At 39.4% G+C, this 20,738-nt stretch overlaps 1 protein-coding gene across 1 annotated transcript in view; it reads left to right on the top strand.

The window, feature by feature from the left end:
* LGR4 (leucine rich repeat containing G protein-coupled receptor 4) overlaps positions 1–20,738 on the top strand; it is a 102,762-nt gene that overhangs the window by 71,019 nt on the left and 11,005 nt on the right. The window contains exons 3-11 of the mRNA XM_058688500.1: positions 3,862–3,933; positions 5,195–5,266; positions 13,516–13,731; positions 15,010–15,081; positions 16,819–16,887; positions 17,870–17,941; positions 18,128–18,199; positions 18,805–18,873; positions 20,393–20,464. Of these exons, the coding sequence (XP_058544483.1) occupies positions 3,862–3,933; positions 5,195–5,266; positions 13,516–13,731; positions 15,010–15,081; positions 16,819–16,887; positions 17,870–17,941; positions 18,128–18,199; positions 18,805–18,873; positions 20,393–20,464 (786 nt within the window). The remainder of the gene's footprint in view (positions 1–3,861; positions 3,934–5,194; positions 5,267–13,515; positions 13,732–15,009; positions 15,082–16,818; positions 16,888–17,869; positions 17,942–18,127; positions 18,200–18,804; positions 18,874–20,392; positions 20,465–20,738) is intronic.

Here is a 20,738-nt window from a genome sequence, read left to right as displayed (position 1 = left end):
TCCCAGGGTCTACTATAAGAAATACTGGCTCATGAAAGAAAGAAAATGGGAAGAGACTTTGGAGCATGTGATTGCTGGATCTGTAGAGCCTTTTCCAAGCTGCCGTGTTTATTATTCATTAACACAGCAGCTTGGGAAGCGTGGGTTGATACATTCCTCAAGACTCCACATGATATGTTTGCTTTAGTAGGAAACGAAGGAATCGCAGTAGCGTGAGGTAGTGTGCCTGCTTGCTCTGCGTTATCACCATTCACTGCGTTCTAGAACTGTTTATTTCTCCAGAGTGTGGGCTTGCATTTCGGGACAAACCACATGCAGAGAGCTCATTTGGTCATTTCTATGAATGCTAAGTAGTGGAGAAAAGACACTTTTTGAAGTTAGGTTACTTTAGTTTTTCCCTTGGCTTATAAAAGGGGGCAGAGATTTGGGAAAAGGGAGCAAATATCTCAGCTAATGTGGTTAAACACTCTTTCCTGTTGACAAGTAAAGGTAATCAGGCACTCTGCATTTTGCCACTTCCTTCGTTATTTTATAAAATACTCTTTCATGGGCCCTGGCATAATAGACGAAACTCCTCAAGGAGAGCCCATAGATACAGGGACATTACAAATATTAGAGGCAAAAATTAAGAACCCTGTAACAACTTCGGTCTGTTTATAGTGTTTGTCTTTTGGTAGACCTGAACTTTTTTCTTTTTTTAAGATTTTATTTTATTTTTAAAGTTTATTTATTTATTTTTGAGAAGAGACAGAGACAGTGTGAGCACGGGAGGGGCAGAGAGAGAGGGAGGGGGAGAGAGAAAATCTCAAGTAGGCTTCGTGCTGTCAGCACAGATCCCGATGTGGGACTCAAACTCACAAAACCGTGAGTCTATGACCGGAGCCGAAACCAAGATTCAGATGCTTAACCGATTTAATTTTTAAGTAATCTCTATACCCAATGTGGGGCTTGAATTTATAATCCCGAGATCAAGAATATCATGCTCAACCGATTGCCAGCCAGGCACCCAGACTTGAGCTTTTTAAAGCAGCTCTTTCAGATAACTTGCAGGAGCGGTCATAGTCATGTGATTACTTGCAGCGCTGGGGGGGGGGGGGGGGGGTGTTGCCCCTTATGGTCCTCATGGTACAATGTAATTTTTTTTAAATGTGACCTTTTGGGGCACCTGGGTGATTCAGTCAGTTAAGTGTCCGACTTCAGCTCAGGTCATGATCTCGCAGTTGCTGGGTTCAAGCCCTGCATTGGGCTCTGTGCTGACAGCTCAGAACCTGGAGCCTGCTTGGGATTCTGTGTCTCCCTCTCTCTCTCTGCCCCTCCCCTGCTCATGCTCTGTCTCTTTCAAAAATAAATTCATTAAATTTTTTTTTTTTTTTAATGTGACCTTTTGAACACTCCCATTTCAACTGTGAGAATTATCAACTGAATTTTGGTTAGTGAGTTTGGGATATAGGAAGGCCCCTGAGAGGGCTTGCGCTGAGCCTGCCCTAAGGTAGACTGTGGGGTGCCATGGCAGTGGAATGGCTAGCATTTTTGAGGGAGAAATTCTGAGAAAACAGTTTCTGACTAATGAGTTAACACATTGGTGGGTAGTAACAGAAGTGTGAGGTGCATGCCCTGTTCTGGGCACTGTTTGTACTTGACCCGCAAGACTAATGTGCAAGAAACAACCAGTAGAATGTAGCCTGTGACCAAGATTAACGATGAGTTCTAGGAATTCACACACAGGTCATGTTCATAAGAACTAAAGTCTTCATGGGCAGTAATGCTGGAGTTGGGTATTCAAGGAGAGAAGGTGAGGTTGTGAGGTGAAGACATTTAAAGACATAGTGACTGTCTTAGTGACATAAAGCCAGTGACACTGGCTAGTCTAGAAGCAAGAGGATTTGCTAAGGAGAAATATTTTTAACCCTGAGGAGGTGTTAAAACCATCTTTCCCAATCCCTCATTTTACATATGGTGAACGCTTGGAGGTAAAAGGCCAAGAGACTGATGGCATAAAGTAAGCTATTGTGAGCCTGGATGTGGAAAGCCTTGAAAGGTGCCAGGGTGCTTGTGAGATCAAAATGTGTGGTGTGGCTTTTTAGGAGGAATTTAATTTAGGGGCATGAACCCTGTGTTACACCTGTGGTGTTCCTAAGAAGCCAGCATTGTGATCCTTGCTACTGAAAAAATAATTCTCAGTATTCACTCTTGGTTTCTGAGTCTTCTTGTTCTCTCCCCACCCCCAAACACACCTTCTGTATACATCTATATATTAATGCTAGGTAAGGATCAAGTATCATCTTTCCCAGGGATATTTGCATTCTTAAAAGTTCCAGAGAAAATAATGCCTTTGAAAACTAGAGTGTCAGGGACACCTGTGTGGCTCAGTAGGTTGAGCATCTGACTCTTGATTTCGGCTCAGGTGATGATCCCAGGGTTGTGGAATCAAGCCCAGCATCAGGCTCCTTGCTCAGTGCTTGCTCTCTCTCTCTCGCTCTCTCTCTCTCTCTGTCCCTCTCCTCCTCTCCCCACTCTTGCTCGCTCACTCTCTCAAAAAAAATAAAAATAAAAAAATAAGTTTCAGACATCAGTGACTTCAAATGAAGGAGCTTTTCTTGTGTCCCTAAAGTCAGGGTATAAGAGAGAAGCAGATTGGAAGGTGGAGGGACCAGAGGTCTAAGAAGAGGATATTGTACATCTGGCGCTTAGTGGACACTCATATTTGTTAATGAATTAAACTTTTTTGTGGACAAATGAAACTTTTTAGTGAATGAGTGAATCGATGAATAAGACTCAGAGGTACAGGGTGCTTACAGAGAGAAGAAAAAGGGATGAAAATAGAACCTTTAAAGGAGAAGTGAATATGACTTGATGACTGTGTGATCCTAAGACATGAGGAGAGAGAGCATAAAAAAAATTAGAGATACAAAATCTTGTTGCTTGGGAGAGTATCCTGATGAAACCAGGAAACTGGGACAGTCCTGTGTTTAACATATGGGCACACAACTATCATTTTTAAGTCAGTGCTTGGAAACCTTCAGTTCACCTGTTTATAAGTTATTTACACGAGTTGGTGTCTTTCTCTCTGCTTCTTCTCCCTAAATTCCTGTTTAACTTTTTCTCTCATTTCTGTATGCCTGGGAAAATGGGAAGGAAAGTGGGGCTCAGTATGAATTGTGGGCCCAGATATCTTATAAAAGGACCCAAAGAATTCTTGTCCTTTCCTTATTCACGCTTACTCACTCTTACTCCCACTTAAATTTGTCACTTTAAATTTTCTTTAGGAAAACATTTCTTTAAAAAAAAACAAAAACACCCACCTATCTATTGATCGATCGATAGATAGATGCCTTTGTTTGAAAAATTATGCTTACGGTGACTTTCACTTTCTGCCTCCTTTTGCACAGAACATGTCGCCCTTGGTAATGGATAGATAACAGGTTGACTTGCCTGCAGAAGGCATTCCTCCTTAACAGACCGGTTTGTTCTGATCTGTGTAAACACTCCTGCCTGCTGACCAGTGGTCTGTATTTATGAGGCATTTGGAAAACACTGCAAGCTGCAGAGAGTGACCATGAATAGCAAACTTAATTTGGTTTAATGTGTTTTGGCTTGCTTGACCTCACCAGAATAAAAATGTGCCTGTTTGAATTATTGTATTGGGAGTTAAAAAAAAAAAAAAAAATTCTACAGACATTTATCTCATTGGAAGAATCTTGGGATCACTTTAGCAAAGGTTTAAGTCCATGTTTAATGTCAGATAGACTTGAGAAATGTTTAATGTAGAGCTTTAATCACAGATCAGTTTATTGTGAGTTCTGAATTTTAAGAGCCTGAATTACTATTTTTTTTTTTTTCTTGCTACTTTTTTCCCCCTAGACGATTGGCTGGCAACGACCTCTCTTTTATCCACCCAAAGGCCTTGTCTGGGTTGAAAGAACTCAAAGTTCTGTAAGTAATGCAATTTTAGAGTTTCACAGCTGGCTGTGTATTTTCTTTCTGCATAGTCAACATGCTTGGAGCTAGGGTAAGCACAGTTTCTTTTAGTTCAGGATTAAAAGATTTAAGGAGTGGCCAATGGGTAGTGTGGGATGCAAGGGTTCATTTAGGCAACCTTGCGTCGAGATAACAAAAGTTAAAACTCTAAATAATAGGTGTTCTGACCTTCAGTGTATTACCGTTGAATGTGTTAGGCTTTTTGTTGGGCTAATGCACTGAATCAAAATCATATTTAAGCTTTACTGGTAGAGCTTTGTTTCTACTTATTGTATACCTTTGAGGACTTTGAATTAGCTGACCCTAAAGGGAAAAAGGCTAACAAAAGCTCAAAGTGTTAAAATCATTTTAAAGCCAAAAGGACTTAGGATGCCTATAATTTATATAGTCTGTTGAAGGACCAGGAAATAAATTCCTGGCATTGGTTAGGCATTTAGAGTATGGCAGATTGGGGAACAGGTGAACTGACTGCCGACTCCACTTCTGCCACTACCTTGCTGAGTAACTGTCTGTAAGTCACTAGACCTCTCTGGTTCAGTGAGTTACATGTACCTATTACTATTCCATTCTGTGGTTGTGATTCATGTCAAGCGGTCCTTGTATTAAGATGACTAGAAATGGCTTTAGGCAAAAGTAATAAGGACTTCATTTTCGGTACAGATCTATGCCTTTCTTCTCTGGGTCCTGTTAGATGGTTAAAGCTCTATTTTTGCTGTGGCCCTCCATTCACTGAGGACATGTCTGCTGCTCCCTAAGAACTTAGGGTCTGCTATCTTCTTGGAAAAACTGGCTCTACTGAGTGTCCATGTTTCTGGGCTCTGCTTTATTCCAAATTGAAAAGGCACTAGGGATTCCAATAGGTTTGTTTGTTATACCTCTCCCAGTTAACTTGTTATGCTTCCTAATTAACATTAAAAGAGTGATGAATGCTAATTAAGGTGCCTTAATTCTTGAATGAAACACCTCTGGAAATGTGGATTATCAGTAGGTCTGTGTTAAGAGATGGCTTGGAATAGTGGCTTAGGTTTCATTTCTGGCCTTATAGCAAAATGCTTCTTGCTTTTTCTGCAGTTCTCTTTTCTTGGGTGCTTTACACCTTGACCTTTCCTCCTTTCCTGCCATTAGAAATATTTTTTAGATAGAAAAGGCTCTGAATTCTTCTAAGAAAAAATAGTAACAATTGCTTGTTATTCACTAACCAAAAATTTCCTTCCAGAACCCTGCAAAACAATCAGTTGAGAACAGTACCCAGTGAAGCCATTCGAGGACTGAGTGCTTTGCAGTCTTTGTAAGTAACTTTTTCGTTTTCTGCATTCTTGAATCATAAGTAGACCACTCGGCTGCTAAATGTGTAAAGAACTGGAATCCTAGCAAAAGAGGAAATTTATCCTCTCATCTGGGATAAAATTGGGGATAGCCAGGTGCTATTATCAAAATGCCATTTGGTGACAGAGAAGCAGGTGGATCAATTTACCCCCCCTCTTGTGTCAGATGCTGGGAGAAAGTTACAAGCATATACTGCTGGGTCTAATTCCAGGAGCTTGTAAATGGCAGGTGATCATCACCTCTTTAGAACCAGAATTAGATGTGTACAGAAGTTCTGGTGTCTTGTGCCATGGTGGTCAAGAGTCAGTCACAAAGAAGTTCCTGTTTTAGGTGGTAAGGATAATCAGAACAAACTGATTATAATTCCTCATCTGTGGACCTTGAACTCACACCTTGAACTTACACTGGGGGTGTAACTTCTTAGTCTCTTGTACTGCCTTCTTCCCAAGGTTTGTTTTTGTTGTTGTTGTTGTTGTTTTTTGAGGAAAGTTTGGTTTTATGTGGAGTGTTCAAGATTTCAACTCTTGGTTTTTACCATGTTCAAAAGCTTGTTTTTTATAAATTTCAAAGGCTTTCTCAAATAGCACTTCACTTTGTTCTTCTTTTTTATTCTTTCCCATATGTATGTGTGTGTATATATATGAACCTGGAGAAAGGTGATCACTCCTTCCATTGTTTTGATACACAGACCCCATACATCCCTTCCTCCTGTAGTGGGTGGATCAGGTAAGCAGCAGCGGTATCACAGGGACCATGCAAAATCCACAGAAGATTTTGAAGAAACAACCATTTTTATATTAAATACACATATTTGTTAATGACTACAATGAATGTTATAAACTAGTATTGTTGGGACTACAACTTTTCGTCCTTTTCATCTTTGGGATCGGAAGATCAAGTTCCTCTGTCTCTAGGGGTACCTTAAAGGAAAAAAGTGAGAAGCACTGAGCTGATGTGTGTGGTTATTGCAATTCGCTTTTTGTCAAGATTAAGAAAATCCCTTTGCATATTTATCTGTCTGAATGTTTGCAATGCTTTCAAAAGAAATTCAGATTAATTAGAATTCTGAAACAGGCTTGTCTGGTTTGGGATCCCCACTTTGTCACTTGCTAGCCGTATAATGTTGTGCAAATTATTTAAAATTCTCCATAGAGTAATGTGCTCATTACTCGCCATGTATTTTAATGCATGAAAAGCACTTATAACAATATCTGACATGTGGTAAGTGTTCAATAAACATTTGTGGAATCTATTAACAGTAATAATGGTATATTTTTATCAGTACTTTTTTTTCATTACTAGTTTACCCAATTTACATAACGAGGTGATGGAGATGTCTGAAAGTAATGAGAAAGTATTCTTCAAAACAGGGAACGTAATTTGCTGTTCTACTAGAGTGACGAATACCAATGTACATTGTTTTGCTCACGTCCTAACCCCAAAGACAGTGGGGAGAAGGCATAGTTTATCAGAGTGTGGTATTTTGTCCTCTTGGACCAGAAGCACAAGTGGGGAGATCATGAAAATGTAGACCCCTAGGCCATATCCTGGAAGTAATGGTTTTTTCTCTTTAAAGGTAGGATCTAGGAAGCTATATTTTTTTAAAAAATTTCCCCAGGTAATGCTCATGTACATGGAAGTTCTGAGAATCACTCTGAATAAAAACTCATAATAGTTATCACACTTCGCTATGTTCTGGGTTACAAAATTAGGTTTTAGCCATATCATGTAGTTGTGTAATCTACAAATCTGTCCCATACGTTTTTCTTTTTATTGCCCTTTGAAATAACTTCCAATGTACACTTTTGTAGCATATGCGTATAGTAGACTTGATTGAAAATAATTGAACTGCTTGTCTCATCTATTTGCTAATATAAAACCATTTTTAACTACACCCAGACACATCACTGGAAATTGGAAATTGCAGATTACCTTTTGATGGGGATTAGACATTCTAGTAGTTATGAGAAATGAATGTGAAAATTTTAAAAATGTACTAATAAAGCATATCATACTCTATAAAAGTTAAACTTTAAAATGTATCTAATGTCATAAAAAAGGAGTATCTGAGGTATTCATCATTCCATTTCTAGTTTCAATAGAAGTTTAAGGTAAAAATATATTAAATAGCTAATTTTGCCACAATGCCAAGTTTATGGAATATAGGATTTGTTATTTGCCATAAGTAATTGAGTAGACTCTGACTAGACTCTATCAGTGAACAGATTGGCATGAGTCCCTTCACAGATATGTGACTCACCTCTACAGACCTTCTGACCTTGGACAGATGTGCATGGAGGGAGCCATCTTATCTCCCTCAGACATTTTATTTATTTTTATTTTTATTAAAAAAAAATTTTTTTTTTATTCATTTTTGAGAAAGGGAGAAACAGAGGATTAGTTGGGGAGGGGCAGAGAGAGAGAGGGAGACACAGAATTCGAAGCAGGCTCCAGGCTCTGAGCTGGCAGCACAAACCCTGACATGGGGCTCGAACTACGAACTGTGAGATCATGACCGGAGCTGAAGTCAGACGCCTAACCAACTGAGCCACCCAAGTGCCCCCAGTAGACATTTTAAATAGTTGTTTTCTTTTACTTCTTCAGAATTCATTTTTTTTTTTAAGAACTGCATACAGCATTGTTCTTATTTCCCAAGACTAAATGATCAAAATATTCCATCATTTTGTCTAGTTGGAAGGCTGAAAAAGACAAGGAACAGAAAAACTACGAAGAAAACATGCAGATAGATTGTGGTCCATAAGCGCAGTAAAGTCCACATGACATTTATTGATAATTTAGATGATTTAAAGTGTTTTTCACAGTAGGTTTCTCCCTCTAAAATAGTGTTTTAAAGAAAGCATGTTGTGGGGCGCCTGGGTGGCGCAGTCGGTTAAGTGGCCGACTTCAGCCAGGTCACGATCTCGCGTCTGTGAGTTCGAGCCCCGCGTCGGGCTCTGTGCTGACAGCTCGGAGCCTGGAGCCTGTTTCCAATTCTGTGTCTCCCTCTCTCTCTGCCCCTCCCCTGTTCATGCTCTGTGTCTCTCTGTCCCAAAAATAAATAAAAAACATTGAAAAAAAAATTTAAAAAAAAAAAAAAAAAAAAAAAGAAAGCATGTTGTGCTCATCAGTCATTGACTAATTGCATAATTACTCAATGGGGATGGGATGGGGGTGGGGAGTGGAGAGGAGTCAAAGCAAACTATTTTCTTAAGAAAGGCATTGGGATGTTTTTATATGCATCAGAAACACAAGGAGATAAGCCTGTTTTACTTAAGAAGGAAATGTACATGAGTTTGTTAGCATAGTGGGTGTAGCATTCAAGGTAGATACTATTGAAATTCTGTCAAGGTGTAAAACAGTCTTATCGGTGTTTGAGTTCAGTTTGCAAATCTGATCTTCAGACCTGAATTACATGAAAGGTTTCCTTGTGGTTTTGAAGTAGTGCTTAGAAAGGAGCAAAGTTCGTTAGGGGTTGAAATTGACCAGAAGTGGTTTGATACAAGTGTGTGAGGATGACTATAAAATCTGAAAGTGAATTGTCAATGTTAATATAAACGTAGCATAACAGTTTTCCACAAACCCATGGAAGTGGCCAAAGCGTTGTCCTAGCAAGCTATTAAATGACATGTCAGAATTTGCACCACCTGATTTTTTTTTCTTTAAATTATACCACACTTGGGAGCACCTGGCTGGCTCAGTTGGTTGAGCGTCCAACTTCAGCTCAGGTCATGATCTCATGGTTTGTGAGTTTGAGCCCCACATCAGGCTCTGCACTGACAGTTCAGAGCCTGGAGCCTGCTTCAGATTCTGTCTGTCTGTCTGTCTGTCTCTCTCTGCTCCTTGCCCCCCCCCCCCCCCCGCACGCACTCGCTCGCCCTCTCGCTGTCTCTCAAAAATAAATAAACATTTAAAAAAATAAAAAAATAAATTATATCACACTTGAATGGTAAAGGAGGATTTCAAAGACTGAATTTCCTAGGTTTTCCACAGTAATTGCATCATCTTAACAATTTATACTTGAAACTGGCAATAAAATATAACACTATAATATATATGTTACTGGTAAGTTAGAAGTAGAGAGAAAAAGGGAAAGCTTTTGATTATAGAATAGATGTTGATAACAGACATTCATCAGCAAAATGCATATGGAATTATTATTGTAATTTCATTTAAGACAAAAAAGTATGTGAGTACTCAGTAAGATATAAAACAGGCTTTTGAGAATAGGGAATAGAAACACATTTTAAAGACAAAAATAGTAAGGGAATTCAGTTAATAGAGTGTTAACCCTTTAACAACTAAAGTACACTTAAAGTAATAGTTCTCTCTTGATGGATTGAGTTTAAATGGTAAAATACCTTAAACAAACCCACACTTATCTCCCCACCTGGGAGATATCTGATGCTATTTATGCATCTACTGATTCAGTTATAGTATTTTCTTGGTCTCTTAGTTAGAATTAATATTAAATGTGTAAGTCCTTGGTACAAAGCCATGATTCTAAGACAGTTTCTCTGTGAAACACTGATCTTGTTATAGGGGCAAACTCTTTATATTTGTGAGTGTGCTCCCAACATCCGCATGTGAATTGAGGTGTAAGGATTAATTAATGAGTCATCACAAATCCTTTGCCTCATTTAGCTTTATTTAAGTGTCCCATTTTTCCAGAGTTCTTCTTCCTTTTGCCCTCTTTTTTTGTTTTTTTTTTTAGAGAGAGAAAGAGAGCAAGCACTCCAGTACCTGTGAGCAGGGGAGGGAGGGAGAGAGAGAGAGAGAGAGAGAGAGAGAGAGAGAGAGAGAGAGAATATCTTAACCAGGCTCCATGCCCAACGTGGAGGACATTGTGGGGTTCAATCTCACACCCTAAGTTAAGGCCATCTCTTTTCTTTGATGGTACATAGTACAGAATTCTGCAGGAGCATAAATGGTGTATATAACACTGAAATAATGTTAAAAAGGTACAGATAGCTTTCTCTATAGTATTTTACCACATCTTAATGAAACCTTTTATAGAGAAGGCTTAATTTCAGTGCGGTGTTGTGTGTGTATATAGGGGAGCCTTTCTCATTATTTTATCGACTATGAATGCACATTATCATCAATATGATAACATAAGCAATTTAAACTTTTAAACTGCACTAATGCTGAGAAGCTGGGAAGGGATTTCAATTTGTACTTAAAATACATTCCAAACCCCTTACCTAGCTTACAAGGTCTACATAATCAGGTCCCTGTTTGCATCCCCAGCTATGTCTCCCAGGACTCTCCACACCTTCTTCCTGTGTTCTAATCACTCCTGACCTTCTGGGAGTTGCTGGGACCACGTCCTGCTGGTTTCTGCTGAGTCTTTGCCCTCTGGATCTCAGTTTATATAGCACCTTGTTAGGGAAGCAAAAATAAGATAAAAACAGACAGGGAGACAAACCATGAGAGACTCTTAAATACCGAGAACAAACTGAGGGTTGCTGGAGGGGAGAGGAGGTGGATGGGGGATGGGCTAAATGGGTGGTGGGCATTAAGAAGGCACTTGTTGGGATGAGCACTGCGTGTTTATGTGTAAGTGATGAATCACTAAATTCTACTCCTGAAATCATTATTACACTATATTTTAACTAACTTGGATTTAAAAAAAATAATAAAGAGAAGAAAAAGAAAGAAAAAAAGTAACACCTTCTTAGAGATGCTTTTCCTAACCAATACATTTTAACTAACTTCCCTCCCCCTTAGTCTCTATTGTTAGTCTTTATCTTGGGACCCTGTTTAGTTGCTTCATAACATTCTTAAGCACTCTATAATCACTTTTTAAAAAATATTTACTTGTTTTTGAGAGAGGCAGAGTGTGAACAGGGGAGGGGCAAAGAGAGAGGGACACACAGAATCTCAAGCAGGCTCCAGGCTCTGAGCTGTCAGCACAGAGCCTGACCGACCTGGGGCTCGAACTCAGAAGGGGTGAGACCATGACCTGAGCCAAAGTTGGACGCTTAACCGTCTGAGCCACCCAGGCGACCCTATAAACACTTTTAAAATGTATTATATTGTGGGTCACTCTTCATTAGAATGTCAGTCTCATGAGGACAGGTCTCATGTCTGTGTTCACCATTTTTATCTCTTTTGTTCCTAACAATATGCTCAGTTTAGATGTGTTAAATGAATAGCAATAATTAAATGGTTAATGCAATTAAATTCTACTTATAGTTAGTTACGTTATATGGTTGATTATATGTTTATATGTTCAGTGTCTCTTTCTCTAAGTGGAAGTTCTACAAGGTTGTGAAGTGTGTGTGTGTGTGTGTGTGTGTGTGTGAAAGAGAGAGAGAGAGAGAGAATACTATCCACACATTAAAGCAAATCTCCTAAGCAGCTCCATGGCCAGGACTTTGGCAGTCTGTATTTAAAGGGTACCTGTTTCTTCTCAGAGGTAGGTGCTAGAAACTAAACAAGCCTAAAAATGTTTGTTTGTTTTTTAATTGTTTTTTAATGTTTATTTTTGAGAGAGACAGAGCATGAGTGGGGGAGGGGCAGAGAGAGAGAGGGAGACACAGAATCCGAAGCAGGCTCCAGGCTCTGAGCTGTCAGCACAGAGCCTGACGCGTGGCTCAAATGCATGAGCCATGAGATCATGACCTGAGCCGAAGTCAGACACTTAACCAACTGAACCACCCAGGGGCCAAAATGTTTGTTTCTTAAGGCAGCTGCCCGGTTCCCTGTGTTGTCCCCTTTTTTAGTGCTTATCTCGACTTTATCAAAAAGAAGCTACCATCAGATCCTTACCGGGATCAAGGGTCTTTAACCCCTGAGACTCGGACTGGGGCCGGTGTTTCAGAGCAGGGCTCAGCATTTGCCGGGAGGGGAAAGGAGCCACTAGGGCAGGCCCAAAGCTGGAGCAGCAGAAGGAAAGAGACAGATGCAAGCACTGCTCCAAAACTCAGAAATTCCTGACCTTGCCGACTGCCAAACTCCAGGGCTTTAAAAATATGCCGTCATTTTGACTTTTCACGTTTTTTGTGTTCTCTAATTTTCACCAGGAGGTCCACGCCTGGGAGGTATGAATTTCAGTAGTGAGGTTGCTTCAACATGGGAATTGTGAAGAGGGTTGTCATTTGGCACATAACTGTCCTTTGTCATATTAACATCAGGGTGTCTTTGGGTTGGAACGTGCTTATTCCAACAATTAGGCCTGACTGTGCCAACAGTAACGTTAGGACATCATTTTCCAGATTTTTAGATGGGGACTTAATTTTTTTCTTAAATGTTTATTTATTTATTTTGAAAGAGAGAGGGAGAGTGAGAATCCTGAACAGGCTCCCTGCTGTCAGCACAGAGCCTGAGGCAGTTCTTGATCTCACAAACCGCAAGATCATGACATGAGCTAAGTCCAGAATTAACAGTTATTAAGAAAAGAGCACAATGTTCACAGGAAACATTAAATAGCTACTCTGATCAGTGTTATTGTGACCTTAAGCCTTCTTTTAAATTTTCCCCAAATTCTGGAATTAAAGACACCTTGCTAATAGGATGCCTCATACTTAAAATCGAGTTCCCATCAGGGGCGCCTAGGTGGCTCAGTTAGTTAAGCGTCTGACTCTTGATTTCAGTGCCAAGAGAAGAGGCGGTTATTTGACTAGTACATGACACCTATAGTTTTAACTTACCTGCTGGTAAGAAGGATTGTTAGAAGAATCCCTTGAAATGATTTGTTGCTGTAAACATTTTTTTTTTTTTTTTGTAAATATTTCCTTATGTTTTCTCCTTTGGCATCAAGTTAAAATAGCAAATTTAATATCAGATCTTAGTTGTAATGTAAAATTTTAAGTACAGTAGCTTATTTACTCAGCTTAGTTTCTTCTTTTTTTTTTTTTTTCTTTCTGGTTTTGATTTATATAGATTCTGAAACATAAACTTCGATCTAGCTTTGGTCTTTGGGGGGGGGGGGTTCTTTCTTTTTTTCCAACATTGTTTTGCTATAAAGTCACACTTAGCCAAAGATTCTTGAAAGATTGTTCTGTAGGAAGGGAAAGAACAGACTTCCACCGTATAGTCTTGGAAAATTGGTGGATTTTATGAGACTTTCTAGAGAAATTGAAGAAATAAGGAATGCCATGGCTCCGGCCGTTTTTGTAACTCCTTTGCGTTTTGAAAACGGAGAGCTGTGTGACTTGGCTCCTTCTGCTAGAATTCGTTCTTGAACGTGGTGGTTTCTGTTTCTGTCAGGCGTTTAGATGCCAACCATATTACCTCAGTCCCCGAGGACAGTTTCGAGGGACTTGCTCAGTTACGACATCTGTGGCTGGATGACAACAGCTTGACCGAGGTGCCCGTGCATCCTCTCAGCAACCTGCCAACCCTGCAGGCACTGACCTTGGCCCTCAACAAAATCTCAAGCATCCCTGACTTTGCATTTACCAACCTTTCAAGCCTGGTAGTTCTGTAAGTATCCATCCCTTTTAATACCTTATGTCTGTGTGAATCTGGGAGCAAAAGCAGATTTCTCGTGACAGATTATTAGGAAAGTACCTCATTTTTTGTTATGCTTCTGAAGAGAGAGCATTTGGGGGAGCTGCCTCTTTTTACAAAATTAAATGTGCTGACTTTTAAAAATACAAGCTAGGATCATTACAAAATTAACATCTGATAACTGTTGAACCTCTCTAAAACGTGTGGCCTTTTGTAATCATAACAAGAAATTGGGACATTCAGCAAATACTTGGACAGCTTTTACTTGTGTACCAGCAATGTATTGAGTGTTAAAAGAAGTAGAGTTGTTTTGAGATGATCACAGAAAATAAGTTTGAGTGATATTTCATGTTTTGAACATCTTGTCTTTTCAAAGAATGTATCATTCTCTGTGTTTTTAATCCTTAAAAACTTGGACATAATAAAATGGCATTTCTTTTAAAAGCTGTTACTCGGGCGCACCTGGCTGGCTCAGTTGGTTAAGCTCTGACTTCAGCTCAGGTCATGATCTCACAGTTTGTGAGTTCAAGCCCCACATTGGGCTCACTGCTGTCAGCTCAGAGTCCACTTTGGATCCTCTCTCTCTCTCTCTCTCTCTCTCTCTCTCTCTCTCCCCCACCCCTCCCCCACTCACGCTCTCTCTCTGAAAAAAAAAAAAAAAAAAAATAGGGCCGTCTGGGTGACTCAGTCAGTTAAGTGTCCAACTTTGGTTCAGGTCATGATCTTACAGGTTGTTTATTCAAGCCCATCTCAGCACAGAGACTGGAGCTTGCTTCGGTTTCTGTGTCTGCCTGTCTCTCTCTGTCCCCCTGCTTGTGCTCTCTCTCTCAAAAGTAAATAAACATTTAAAAAAATTTTTTTAAATAATAATAAAATTAAATCTGTTACTCATTCTCACTCATGTGAGACTCTTCCCTCCATGATGTTTTCCCCCACCTCCTTGCCAAGGGGAGCTCACCACAATTTTACTTCATATAATTGAAAGCTCATCAGAGCTTTTGTTCTGATATGGCTAAATATTAAAGAATCTTCAATGTGTGTACCATTTTCCCACTAGAGATACTTTCTTTTTCCATGTTCAGTGAATCCAAGTCTGTGCAGCGTATATTAAGAAATACACTATTTGTTTTCCATTAGTCAAGGGTTGCAATGTTTAGCTACACTCCTCCTTTAAGCCAATTTAGGCATATGAAACATTATAATAGTTGCTACTGTGTGATTTGAAAGTCATTGTGATGCTTTTTTCCGTAGACATCTTCATAACAATAAAATTAAGAACCTGGGTCAACACTGTTTCGATGGACTAGATAACCTGGAGACCTTGTAAGTTGATTCAGATTTCGGATGGTTATACTGTGATGTTGGTGATGCAATTTTGTATTTCATTGCAGGAGAAGGAAAAAATAATGGTCTTGAGTTCAGCTCACTATTAACTGACTTTAATACATGACTAAATTTTTGCCACCAAATAACATAGTTAGGAATACTAATCTCAGTTTATGGTTAAAGATGGCACACAAGTTTGAATTTGATATTTCTTTCAAAAGTACACGTAAAAAAGCAGCTCAATCTGCCAGACTGTCTACTTTCTCAAAAATTTTGGGTTTGTTAAAATGTGCGACAGTTTTGGAACACCGAGCCTTATAAAATTAATTCTGAAAAATCACCTTTTTTTGTTTGTTTTTTCCAGGATCTCAGCTGCCTTACTAATTATTAACATTGGGTTTGAGTATTATCTCTGCTTTCTTAAATGCTAAATGAAATAAAGTTTTCCATTTTGCTTAGGATACTTTTGTTGTTCATGCTAGTTAAAGTTTGGGAATTCTGGGTGTTTCCACTGTACATTGCACCACTGTTTGAGCAAAAGACCTTGTGCAGCTATGCATAATCAAGAATAGGATCTTTATTTTTGTTGTTTTAGTTTATTTTAGTTGTCTTTATTCAAAGATTTATAGCATTTGCTATTGTGGTGTAATAAATAATTCAGACAATGTCCCAATTAGGTTAGTAACATTTGATTGGAATGCTCAGGGCTTGTGATATTTTGTTTAACTGAATATTCTGGTTAGCCTAATTAGAAGACTTAAAATCTCTTAGTTCTTTATGAATCTACTTTCCTGTCTAAACAATGAAAGGATAGTGAACATCAGTGGACATTGGAAGGTGGAAGCTCTTGAAGAAGATAGTGCTAAGCTCAGTTCTCCTTTACTAAGTATGTAAATACCAGTGTAGCAGAGGACTGGATGGAACTGATCCTAGACCACATATACTCTTCCAATTACATTAAAATGAAACCTCTTCTTCCCAGCTAAATTCTTACTTGCCACTTTTCTTTCTGCATAGAAAAAGAAAACAAAATAGGTCCCTAAAGAGCTGGACTTTTGATTTTATGTTACTCTCATTCTAAACCATACTAATCCTATCCCATCATGCTCTTTAGGTTATAAAATAAATTAAAACTTAAACACTCAAATTAAGACTTTTTCTTACATGTCACTGTGGCTTTTCTTGCTCCTAATTAATGTAATATTTTCAACAATTTATAACCTGCTTCAGGATGCTAGTGGTGTGAACCCATCCTGGTCCTCGACCTCGTTCGTACTTATCTCAGGTCATCTGCCTGATAGTAGGGCCGAGGTCAGCTGCCCTCATGCCAGAGTTTCAGGAAGCCACTCTAAACCCCAAATGGAAACCGTGCTTTCAGGTTGTTGTCATTTATAAACGGATATTCCATAAATTCTGTTTTATGGTGAACTTCCTGAAGAATGCCATTCAAATGATTTGTTTTAGTGCACCAATAATGGGTGATTAAGAATTTCTTGATCTTTTAAAATTAACTTAAAACCATCATAGAAGAATTATGATTCTTTTTTCTATTCACTATTCTAAGAAAGGATATAAATTCAGTTGAGCTACAGAGTTTTAAATGGCACTATGGTCAGTGGGGAAAGATTACCATCCAGAGGATGTGATTTTTGTTAAGACTACATTTGTACCAAAATGCCTTATAAAATGTGACCATTCTTCAGTGTTCTTATATATTTCCCCCATTTTTTCTAGGGACTTGAATTACAATAACTTGGGGGAATTTCCTCAGGCTGTTAAAGCCCTTCCTAGCCTAAAAGAACTGTGAGTATTGCTTTGCTCTCTCTATGCGTGCCATAGCGTCCTTAGAACTCATCACTTCATGTTCCAAGAGTGTGATTTTAAAGCCTCTTTGCTCCACTGCACATACCATAATACCCAGACACACACAAACACATATATGATCATACAGACTGGATGGTGTCAGCACAGACAGTGTGGAGCCTAGATTTCTGTACCAAGCTTGTTTTGTCTGTACTAAGGTGTCTTCCAGAAACCATAACATACAGTCCCTGCCAGTTAAGAGCTTGCAGTCTCCATGGCACTGGGGAAGCTAACCATGTGAGACTTGCAGATAGCAGTTGCCATGTAGAAATAAGTGCTAAATACAGAGGGTAAGTAAATCATTCCAGAAAAAGACCTCATTGAGAATCAGGGTCATTAGAAAAGGCAGTGCTAACGAGGAGGAATTTGACTGGAGTTAAAAGGATGGAGATAATAAAAGAAAAGATGAGGGGGCATTTTAGATGTTGGATTTGTCAAGGGCAGAGACAGGAGTGTACATGGCATCACAGAGACCTGAGAGATAGCAGCTTTAAAAGGAATTCGGGGGGCGCCTGGGTGGGTCAGTCAGTTAAGCGTCCAACTTCAGCTCGGGTCACGATCTCGTGGTCCGTGGGTTCGAGCCCCGCGTCGGGCTCTGGGCTGATGGCTCGGAGCCTGGAGCCTGCTTCAGATTCTGTGTCTCCTTCTGTCTCTGACCCTCCCCCATTCATGCTGTCTCTCCCTGTCTCAAAAATAAATAAACGTTAAAAAAAAAAAATTAAAAAAAAAAAAAAAGAATTCGGTATGGTCCCGGAAAGGATGAGATGGAATAAAAAATTCGGTTTCCTCACATTTTTGAAATTTTCATGTAGTTGTTTTCAGCTGTGTTTCACATAACACTGAATAAGACTAGATACTCGAGTTTTAACTTATTTCACAAGGGGACATGTATTTCAAAAATATTTTTCTCCTACCTTTTTAGGTTATTTCATAGTAATTCTATTTCTGTTATCCCTGATGGAGCATTTGATGGTAACCCACTCTTAAGAACCATGTAAGTAGTTCTGAAGGCTTCTTTTAATATTTAATCATGTAAAGCATGTCTCTATGATGCCAGACATTTTGATGAAGAATGAGTGAAAATTAAGGATTTTAGATCTATGGACTTTGTGAACATAGGTTTAGTGTTGGAGGGCTTGTGAACATATGAAAACTTTACTTTTTTGTGGTATTTTTACAGACATTTGTATGATAATCCTCTGTCTTTTGTGGGAAACTCTGCATTTCACAATTTATCTGAACTGCATTCCTTGTAAGTATTACACAAATTCTAAAACAAGCCTGAATCTTTGTGCAATTGCTTTAATGGAAAACTAGAATGTATTATTGTAGCTCCAGAAGACAAAACTCTCCCCACCCTTCCCCCCACTCCTTTGGGTGAAAGTCCAAAGGGCAGTTCTGAAAATTGATGATGGTTCTTATTTATGTGAACTCTTGGCCAAATTATCACACTCTCAGGTACATTCAAGAATTGAAACTGATTTTATTTTTAGGTATAATAGTGCTGTTATTTTATTTTATTAATTAATTGATTTACTTATTTTAACGTTTATTTATTATTGAGAGAGAGAGAGAGAGAGAGAGAGACAGAGCATAAGCAGGAGAGGGTCAGAGAGAGAGGGAGACAGAATCTGAAGCAGGCTCCAGGCTCTGAGCTGTCAGCACAGAGCCCGACGCGGGGCTTGAACTCACAAACCGTGAGATCATGACCTGAGCCGAAGTCGGACTCTTAACTGACTGAGCCACCCAGGCACCCCAATAGTGCTGTAACTGTAAACTGTTCAAAAAAAATAAAATGAAAATATCGTGTATGAAAATTTCTTATTTTAAATTACTTTTTCTCTCCCAATTTCCTAGAGTCATTCGAGGCGCAAGCATGGTACAGCAGTTCCCCAATCTGACTGGAACCGTCCACCTGGAAAGTCTGTAAGTGCGGCTGTTTGAAGAAGGGTAGGGTAGAAATGACATGCTGGCCTGCTCTCAGGGTGCCAGTGGTTTTTGGGGTTGGGGATGATGATGGTGTTGATTCCTGCAGTATCTCTTTGGGCATATCATGCATGGATACGGATATATCGGGTTTGGGCTCAGTCACCTCAGGTAGAATAGACCTCATGTATGGAGATTAGATCCAAAAAGCTCACTGAAAATATGAGGCAGTAACTAAACGCCAAATTCCAAGCAGTGCTTTAGGAATTCAGAAGTGGAGCAGTTGATGTAGACTATCAGGGAAAGCGTTAGGGAGAAGGTATAGTTTCAAAATTGAATACTGTCAAGTTTTCAGAGCTAGGTCTTTTAATTAGAAAGGCAGGATTTAGCAAAATGGGGAATACTGAAAGTTTTCTCAGGGATGATGTAACAGACATACATATGTAGCTAGAATTGCACGTCTATAATGGAATGCTGTGTGATATGGAGAAATTTGGAAAATCGTTTGGGTCACAGTTTTAAAATGGCAACCCTTGAACATTGAACATTTGGTCATGGCACAGCTTCCCAGTAAGCGGTCTGTGAATGGGGTACATACGCATCTAAGCCCTTTCTGACCTCAGCTCTCCAGACAGCCAAGAGGAGCCTGAGGCTGCTAAAGGCCTCCAGCCACAAGGAGCCTCACGTAAATGTTACGATTTTCCAATGTGCCAAAAGAAAAGAAAAAAGAGGTTGGGAAGCACTGGGCTCGGGGTTAAACTTGACTTGTTAAGGTAGTTTGGATATATCGAGTATGTTGTATCAGGTGATATGAGGAGGGTAAGAGAGACTAGAATTGGGAAGAACCGCAAGGAGGCCATGGGTATAATCCCCTTGCTAAATGAGTGCATTTAACACCGCTGGCATTCCTCCATGTGGACTGAGATTTCTCCACCTCCATCTGCTTCATTTCACGTGTGATTCGATAGTGCTAATAAAAATGAAGAGAGGGTCAGATGCTGGAGACACGAAAAAGGAAGGAAGCACAGGAATTGGGACTGACTGCAGATGGGAACATGGGAAGGGAGGGAGGAAGAGAACATTTCATTCATAACAGTGAGTCAGGTTGCCCGAAAACACAGAAACCAGGTTTGGGGGCAGGATGCCAAGGTAGCTTCGCATGTTTTGGGGGTGAGGTGGTATTGCAGGTGATTGTAGTCAGGCGGGAACTATGGATAAGTGTTTTTCTGTTGGTCCACATGAGAAATCAGGCTTGACGTCTGGACAATATAAACATCTCCTGTCACAAGCTTTTCTGCCTATGAAAATGAGATCCGTAACACAGGCTTAATCCATCTGAGGCCTAATCCATCTTCCCACATGCCTGACTTTAAGGAGTAAGTAGGCAGTGGGATACAGAGACTCCAGTTCATATGCAAATATGTGAAAAAAATGTTTCTTTTTCTATGCGAGAATAGCATTTTGTTTACCATCTGAACTTGAACGATTCCATTTCTTAGATGAACAATGTTTTCCACAGGACCTTGACAGGTACGAAGATAAGCAGCATATCCAGTAATTTGTGCCAAGAACAAAAGATGCTTAGGACTTTGTAAGTTGGGTCCCTCTTCCCTTCATATACTTTTTCTTTTATGTACTTCATGTATATTGAGTTTTATTTTTGGTCCGCTATTTTCATTAGCTGATTTTAAGGTAGAATTATGTCTTATTTGTTCCCTTTATGGAAATGAGCAGGTGTTTTAGTGACCCAAGGGTAGGTAATGTTTATTTCAATTTGGTTTTTAGGGTTATGTATATGTCATACATCTTGTGACTTTGAACAAAGTAAAACCAGACTAGTCTCTTCCTTATATTTTTCTTATCTG

This window comes from Neofelis nebulosa, chromosome 10 (assembly GCF_028018385.1).
Source record: "Neofelis nebulosa isolate mNeoNeb1 chromosome 10, mNeoNeb1.pri, whole genome shotgun sequence".
Classification (NCBI taxonomy): domain Eukaryota; kingdom Metazoa; phylum Chordata; class Mammalia; order Carnivora; family Felidae; genus Neofelis; species Neofelis nebulosa.
The sequence above is the reverse complement of the archived record's forward strand: the minus strand, read 5'-3'. Positions and strand labels throughout refer to the sequence as shown.